Here is an 8,570-nt window from a genome sequence, read left to right as displayed (position 1 = left end):
TTCTGACATGAGGCATCCAGGATGGTCTGGGTTTATATGCTCCAAACTGGCCAGCTTGGTACAAGTGGCCTAGGCTGGGAGGCCCCACTACGCCGGGAGGGTTTGATAGCTTGTTTCCAGCCTCAAGAGCTGGGGGCCCTAGCTGGCTGGTTGGAGAATTTGTGGGTGGTGGCCAGAGCAGCCCCAAATGCCTCCTCAGGCTTCCAGGGTGTGCACGCCATGGTGTTCATGGGCTTCGGCTTCCTCATGGCCTTCCTGCAGCGTTAGGGCTTGAACAGCATGGGCTTCACCTTCCTCCTGGCTGGCTACCTTTGCCCTGCAGTGGTCCACACTCACCCAGGGCTTCCTGCACTCTTTCTATGGCAGCCACATCCATGTTGGTGTGGAGAGGTGGGCAGCAGTTGCCTCCCCTGCTCCCCCAGGTCTGCCTCGGAGGCCCCTGCCCACAATACCCACCTTCAAGTCCACTCTATGATGCAGGTTTCTGACCCATCAGCTGATTTCTCTTAGGTACCCTGCCTGTTCTTGTTGCCTGATTTCTTCTCCCAACATTGATCCACACACATTACTTTAGGCCCCTTAGTACTGAAGAGCTGTTGGGAGGGTAGAGAGCTTCATGGAGAAGGTCAAAGTTCAGAGGAGCTCCTAGTTCAAGATCTGGTTCTTTTACCTGTCAGCTTTGTTCGCCAAGTCCCAGAACCTACCTCCCTGAGACTGGGTTTCCTCATCTACAAAAAGATAAGGTAATCCCTTTCCTCCTTGAAGGAAGAACTTAGACACATAGTGGGCTCATTGCCTCCTCCCCTGACCCCTTCCCCCAGGGCTCCCCTTGTTTTGGCCCCTTCTCACCCTCCCCATCCCAACCCTCCAGATGATCAATGCTGACTTCTGCACTGGGGCAGTACTCATCTCATTTGGTGCTGTGCTGGACAAGACCAGGCCAGTCCAGCTGATGCTCATGGTCCTGCTGGAGGTGGCATTGTTTGGCATCAAAGAGTTTGTGCTCCTTAGTCTCCTGGGACTGAGTCTGGATGAGGATGGAGTGAGGGCAGGGCCAGGCCCTGAGCAGGAGAAGGGGGATGGGGCAGGGCGGCCCCTGCACCTCATCTCTGCCTTTTCAGGTCAAGGATGCAGGAGGCTCCATGACCATTCACACCTTTGGTGCCTACTTTCGGTTGGTCCTCTCACAGTCCCTCCATAGGCCTTAGCTGAAGAAGAGCAAGCATTGCCAGGAATCCATCTACAGTTCGGACCTCGTTGCCATGATTGGTGAGGTCTGCCAAGGTGGAGTGGGAGCCAGTTTCAGGCACCCTGATCTGGGCCAGAGAGGACTGTCACCAAGCAAGGTCTCAGGGTGCAGCCTGTAGTCCAGGGGTCGGGAACCTATGGCTTGCAAGCCAGATGTGGCTCTTTTGATAGCTGCATCTGGCTCACAGACAAATCTTTTAATAAAAGAAATAATAACGTTAAAAATATAAAACATTCTCATTTATTACAATCCATTCATTTCCTACCGCTCATGTTCATGGTTGCGGGTGGCTGGAGCCAATCACAGCTGTCCTCCGGGACAACACCAAATTTTTATTGGATAATGCATAAGGTACACGGGTCGTAGTATGGCTCTCATAGAATTACATTTAAAAATATGTGGCGTTCATGGCTCTCTCAGCCAAAAAGTTTCCCAACCCTTGCTGTAGTCTTGGGGGCTCTGGCTGAGAACTCTCTTCCTCTTTGGATTCTTCCAGCAGAGTCCAAGAACCTGTGCTCCTCCTTCTCAACAGTTTTATGACAGGGTTTTAGAACTCAGCCCTGGGATATGCACAGGCCTTGAGACCCATTCCCAGGAGCCTTTCAAAAACGTTGGCACCAATCCCTGCTTAAAACCCTGCAGGCTCACCATCCACAAGTTAGAAACCAGACTCATCAGCCTGGCACACGGCCCCTCACCCTCCTTCTCCCTCCCCACCCAGTCTCTCTCACACTAGACTTCACCCATCTCTTACCCCAGGCCTTTATCCCAGTACTGCCTCCCACCTCCTAAGGACACTTCCTCCCAGAAGTCCCTGCCCTAGCGTTGGGGGATTGGAGGTCATGGGTCACTACCTGTTTCTTCTAAGCACTACCTCTACTCTGGCCTTTGCTCCTCTCTCTACCTTCATAAACAAGCCAGGAAATAAAATTGATTTTTTTTTTCCTGTGGGCAGTATTAAAAAGTAACTGAAGCGCCTATTCTTACCCCTAAAAAGAGGCTGGTTTTGTATTTCTTGCTCCAGGTTTTTTTTGGTTTTTTTTTGTATTTTTCTGAAGCTGGAAACAGGGAGAGACAGTCAGACAGACTCCCGCATGCGCCTGACCGGGATCCACCCGGCACGCCCACCAGGGGCGATGCTCTGCCCCTCTGGGACATTGCTCTGCCGCAACCAGAGCTACTCTAGCGCCTGGGGCAGAGGCCAAGGAGCCATCCCCAGCGCCCGGGCCATCTTTGCTCCAATGGAGCCTTGGCTGTGGGAGGGGAAGAGAGAGACAGAGAGGAAGGAGGGGGGGGTGGAGAAGCAAACGGGCGCTTCTCCTATGTGCCCTGGCCGGGAATCGAACCCAGGTCCCCCGCACGCCAGGCCGACACTCTACCGCTGAGCCAACCGGCCAGGGCCCTTGCTCCAGGTTTGTTGTGAAATAAACTATATGTAACCTTAGGGCAACTGAGGCCTCTTTGCCCTTTAAGACCCAGATAAGTTTGGCTTAAAGTCCAAAGGCTTCCCCAAGGTTTCTGTGCTATCCCAGAGGCCTATATTTTCTGCTCTCCTCTGCCTCCCAGCTCCTTCCAGACAGGCCACCTGACCTTTCCTTGATTTCTTCCCAAAGTCTCCCCTCAGAGCACCAGGGTGGGAGTGTGGTGGATTTTAATGCAGACTGAGGCTGCAGGGAGAGGTTATCTGGCACACCCAAGGACCGTGCAGCAGGAGGGGCAGTGTCTCCAGCCCCGTGCTATGCTGGCCCTACCCTAAAGGATCCTCGCCTTCTCTCCCTTTGTCCCTTGGCTCCTCCTCCTTTTCCCTCCAGGACTGACCTGGGAACCTTGTGGGAGCCACTTACTTCCTTTCACCCTGCCTGCCTGCCCACCATATAGGAACCATCTTCCTGTGGATCTTCCGGCCTAATTTCAACTCTGCACTCACTGTGCTGGGGGATGGACAGCACCAGACAGTCCTCAACATGTCCAACTCCCTGACTGCAGGCCCGCTCAGCAACTTCGCCTGTCAGCACTCTTCAGGGGGGATGGGCGGCTGGACATGGAATGGGGAAGAGGCCTTGGGAGAAGTAGAGGGAGAAAATGGGAGCCGGAGGAGAGGTCTGAGACCCTGCAAGGCTGATTTTCCAGGGGAACAGGTAAGGGCACAGGCACATGGGGTTCCACTGCACTGGAGGCTATGAGGTCAGAGTGTGAGATGATGATATAGCAGAAGAGTTAGAGGTTAGATGGTGGCGGAACTTCAGAGGTAGGCATCACTGTGGTGGGCGGGTTGGGGTTGGGTGTGGGTGTGAGGATTTGAAAGGGCCTCCAGTGCCTTGCTCTTTCCTGCTCCCTTAGGCCCACATTCCAGAATGCAGCACTGGCTGGAGGGATTGTGGTGGGGACATCAAGTGAAATGATGCTGACATCTTTGGGTGCTCTAGCAGCCGGCTTGGCTGAAACTGTTTCCACGCTGGGGTGTAAGTTCTTCATGGTATGATGCCCCTCCAGCCCTGAGCAGAACTGGGGTGTTCAGGGCCTTCCCTCCCACCTCTCCAACAGGCTGGGGTTGGGAGGGCCACACAAGACTCACTATTTGTGTCCTGTCCTTCAGCCCATTCTTGAGTCAAAATTCAAAGTTCAAACACATCTTCATGGGATGCCTGGGGTCTGGGGAGCCCTACTGGAGGTCCTCATGGCTGGGCTGGCCACCCATGAAGCTTACGGAGATGAGTGAGTTGCCCTCCATCAATCCACACTGAAGTCATTATATCCCCCGGGAGTGACCTCTCTCACTCCCCGCTTTGTGCACCAACAAGAAAAGCAGTGTCTATTTTCATTCATCCAAAGTCTGGGAGCTGAGGAAACTAGAATGAGCAAGACCAGCCAGGGGACTGCCTTCCTGGTCCTCAATCAAGTTCAGCAGGTCATTGAACAGATGATTTTAGCAGTGTTACTAAAGGGTCAGTAAGAGATAATGACCCTTGGGATCAATTTTTGCACATCAGGGCTCAGAGGAGAGGGCAGGCAAAAGTGACCCTCAAACTGACTTTTTTTTAATTTCTTTTATTTCTAAATTTATGCTCTGGGGTTTTCCTTTTATTTACATTTTAAAGTTGGCCTTCAGTTGGTTCTATAAAGGGCAAAAGAAGTAACCCAGCAGAAAAGAAACATGATATAGTTTGCAGGGGGAGAAATGCCGTAGCGTCACAGAGGGAGCCCGTGTGTGGCTGGTGGGATCCAGCAAGAAGCCACGTCCGGCTCCTCCCTCACACCTCAAGGCTTCCGTGTCTGACACATTAAAACCTCCTAGAATCTTTATAGAATTTGTGGGTGAACATAAAATTCTCGAAATCTTAACAGAATCCATGTAGAAGCTTCATAGAATCCTTTTGAAAGCCACATAAAATCCTCATGGAATTCATCAGACTGCTCATTGGAGCCTAAACCCTGCTGCCACGCCCCCTTGGCGCCCCCCCCCCCCCCCAGTCCGGGCCTGTCCTCTCCAATGGGAAAAACAAGTCTCCTTGAACTCAACTTCCTTTCCTCAGAGGAAGGCCTCTTGACAGATCAATCTCTTACAGAAATGTAGGGGCTAGAGACACCACTGCCCAGCGCAAGGGGGTGATACCTTCTCTTCAGGCCCCTTGGTCTACACATCTGGCCCTGTGGGAACAGAGGAATCATCTACAAAAGGATCCCAGGGCTTCTGGGAGGAGGAGGCAGGGGTTTGGTTTGTATTGCTTATATGTGCCCCAGCACCCACTCCTGCATCTGGCACATAGTAGGTCCTCAATAGATATTTGTTTAGTGAGTAAATGAATGAAGGTATATGAGTAGGAAAGGATTCCTAGGGCCCAGAAGGGTATCCTCCAGGAGGATGGGGCAAACAGGAAGCCAACCAACGCAAGGACTAGACCAGGCTCTGCGTACTCCAGGGACTGGCTAGCGAGCTGGACAAAGAAGGCTTCCCTGCTGGGTGGACAGAGGGAAGCTCATCTACTGGGGGACCCCCTCTAGTGGGAGAGAAGCCAAGGAATAGCGTTCTGTACACACCAGGTCATGGTCTGTCTTGTTGGCACCCTGGTGATGCTGGCCAGGAACTACGGGCCAGTCTCCAGCCAGTCCTGGGCACGTGGGAGGAGACAGAGCTGGAGATGGTGTCCTTGCGGGATGTGGAGGAGGAGTGTTCCAGTTCATTTTCACTCTCATCTTAAGCAGTACAGCTTGCTTTCATTCTTCAGAGTTGCGTTTTGCCGGAAGCCCCCAAATTCCACCTCGCTCTGGGCTTCTGTTTCAACCTCGATGACGCGGCTCTGGGGGGCGTGGGTCACTTCTGTATTGGCCAAGCATTTCTTCAAAATGCAAAGCCAGCGCAGTGGCTGCATTCTTTCCCATGACGTGCTGAAGCCTTCACAGGAAGAGTGGGGTGACACTCAGGATGCATGGAAGCCGCCATGGTCGTGCAGCAGAACCTGAAACGGGCCCTTTTGGATCCACTTGCCCTGAGTTCTACCAGCACGGACCCTCATCTCTCTGACTTCCTGGAGAACCACTTCCTGGGTGAGCAGGTGAAACTCATCAAGAAGATGGGCTACACCTGACTCACCTCTGCAGGCTGGCAGCCTCCCTCAAACTGACTCTTGAAAGGTATATGGTAGGTGTTCCTGGCTGCGGGCCTGACAGACTCAGTCCAACAGGCTCCGCTGAGGCCCTCTTGGCTGCTGCGTGATGCGATGCTCTGATGCACTGGCCAGCCCTGTCTCCCCACAACCTCTCCCTGCAGCCTACAGAATGTGTTTCCACGCTCAGTTGAGGGCCAGCGCAGTGCCCCCATCTCAGGCCATGCACCAGCTTTTCAGATGGTTTGTCACACTGACGTTTGCATCTGTGGGCGGGGACCTTGGAGGCTGGTGACCTTGGCTAGGGGTGAGGGGCTGGCAGGAGCTCCAGGGAGGGCAGAAGACAGAGAGATGGGGTTATCTGGAGGAAGGGCCAGTGGATCCCATCCCCCGACATTCATTTACTCAGATATTTTTGTATTTATTTCTTTTTACTCAGATATTTATTGAGTGCTTACTTTGTGTCAGGTGCGGGGTGGGATTGTAGAGTTCAAAGGTAACCTCCTCTAGATAAGGAGAAGCGAGTGGACACTTGCTTCCTACTGGTGCCAACGGAAGGTGGAGCACCCTGCAAGCGCCTGTAGGTTGGGTTCCTCTATTCTGTGACTTCCCTGTGCTGCTACCTCTACCCACTAGAGGGCAGTCCACCCTCAGGCTGAGGCTCTGAAGGGGATGCTGAGCTAGCTAACTATCTTCTGGCTGGGGCAACCAAGGAGTCAGCTTGGCTTACCACTAGACTTCAGCACAAAAACTTTCCACAGAGGCTGACTGCTCACTGATGCTGGGCCAGGCAGTCTTTCCCAATGTCTGGCCTTAGTCCTTTTGGCTTTCAAAATAAAACCTATGATTGAGTATCTTTACCTACTGCTCTCAACTTGAGATTTTCATGTTCAGACAAGGTTCAATTCTTTCATTCATGTAATTATTTATTCAACAAACATATTCTGCACCCCTCCTGGATAGGAGGTTGCAGAAAGTTCAGCATCTGTAGTTCATGACATAATCACTATTTGGTTTATTACCAACTGTGCAAAACATGAATGAATTACTTAATTTCTCTGAACCTTAGCTCCTTCTCTATAACGTAGGGATCATATCCTCCTTCAGGATCACTATGATTAGTCAGGAGGGCAATGCTTGTCAAGCCCTTTGCACAAGCATACAAAGGTTCTCAACAAATAGAGCTGTGACTTGCCTGGGCTAGGCACCATGCTGGCCTCCAGCCTCCCAGCCCCTCTGTGCCTTGCGGCACCAGGTGGCAACCTACCCCATGGGGACAGCAAAAAGCCTCACACATCCGCCCCTACCACCACCAGGGCTCTGCCAGAGGCTGCCCTTCCTGGATGTCCTCCTACATGCTCAGTGTTATGAGGACCAGATTTACTGGGAGGTAAGACTGAGCTGCAGCCCCTCATGCCCACAGGGCCCTGTCACCCTTCACTGCCGCACCTTCTATGAACCAGCCTTCCTCTTCCTTCCTTGCCAGCTCATTCTCCTCTGAGGTATTCCCCTGATCTGTGGCGTCCAGCCACCTGGAGCTACCCCTTCATCTGCTACCCCACCCCTGCCCTCCAGGTGCTTGGGGAGCATGAGGATGAAGTCCAGGGACCTCTGAAGGAGGAGGAACCAGACGCTCAGGTCTAACTTGCTTCTAACCCTTGGGAAGGTACTTTTCTTTTAGAAGATAATGACTGGCTGTGATTATGAAGTTCTTTCACAGCTCCTATCCTTCCTGCTGCAAGAAAGAAATCATGAGGCAGAAGGCATCTCCTTTCCACAGGCAGCATGAGGGCAAGGGCTGTAGAAGGCCAGGGAGATGGTAGAGGGGCAGGGCTATAACTGGCCATGGTAGGGGAAGAACCTCTCAGCAGCCTCACGAAGATGGCCACCACCACCCGCAACTTGCAAGTAAGGCATCCAAGTGACTGCCGATCCATTGGTCCAACACAGTTACAGTGTGAGCCAGGGCCTGCCTCTCCAAGGGTGGTAAATAGCACCATCACCAAGGACTCTGACTCCTTTTTTTGTGCACTGGGAATTTAGCAAGTTCCTCTTATCCTCTAAGTCACAATATTAGAACCTCGGGGTGGAAAATATCCCACCTCCCTGGATCCGTGGAACTCCCTTTAAGATACTGTGTTCTCCTGGGTGGGTACCCAGCCTGTGCTTGTCTGCCTGAAAAGACAGGGAGAGCTCATTCTCCCTGAGGAAGTCTGTGTCTGTTATAGGACAGCTTGGGCTGCTGGAGAGTTCTTATACACCAGAACTGCTGCCACTCTGACCCTCAACTCAGGCAGCTTCTGAGCAGAGTAAGAAGAGGGCACCTGCAGGGCCTAAGAGGGGCATAAGGAGTTCTTTGCCACTCACTCCTCAGAAGCTGGAAGCAGCCAGGTACCACCTGATGTCCCTGTCCTAAGTCCGAGGAGTGGAGAAACCCATGAGAGTTGCTTCTGAGAAGGATGGGGAAGACAAGTTCAGGGCCTCTGACTGCCTGAAGTCATCTGACCACCAGAGGGCACTCCAGATGCAGCAGAGGAAGATGTGGCTTTCATGCCCCTCCATCCTCTGTCAAGGATGGAAGTCCTTCCTCTAGCCTGCCTTTCTGTCTGCTTCAGCTTGGTCCTCACCACTCATGCCACAGCCTCTTTTGAACTCCCAGCTCCGTACTACATGTCAGGTCGGTGCTAGGGTTTTCAGATCTCATCCAACAGAGAATC

General features: G+C 52.6%; 1 protein-coding gene across 1 annotated transcript; it reads left to right on the top strand.

The window, feature by feature from the left end:
* The first annotated feature begins 207 nt into the window (after positions 1-207).
* RHBG (Rh family B glycoprotein) lies at positions 208-7,497 on the top strand. The gene is given in 12 exon segments (XM_066366535.1): positions 208-300; positions 302-400; positions 872-1,042; positions 1,122-1,269; positions 3,128-3,250; positions 3,253-3,300; positions 3,598-3,725; positions 3,846-3,964; positions 6,018-6,063; positions 6,065-6,140; positions 7,170-7,243; positions 7,429-7,497. Coding segments are annotated over 12 exon segments (1,182 nt in total). The 5' UTR covers positions 208-219.
* Positions 7,498-8,570: the final 1,073 nt, after the last annotated feature.

The sequence above is a fragment of the Saccopteryx leptura genome, chromosome 2 (genome assembly GCF_036850995.1).
Source record: "Saccopteryx leptura isolate mSacLep1 chromosome 2, mSacLep1_pri_phased_curated, whole genome shotgun sequence".
NCBI classification, from domain to species: Eukaryota; Metazoa; Chordata; class Mammalia; order Chiroptera; family Emballonuridae; genus Saccopteryx; species Saccopteryx leptura.
This window is presented reverse-complemented; position numbering and strand designations above follow the sequence as displayed.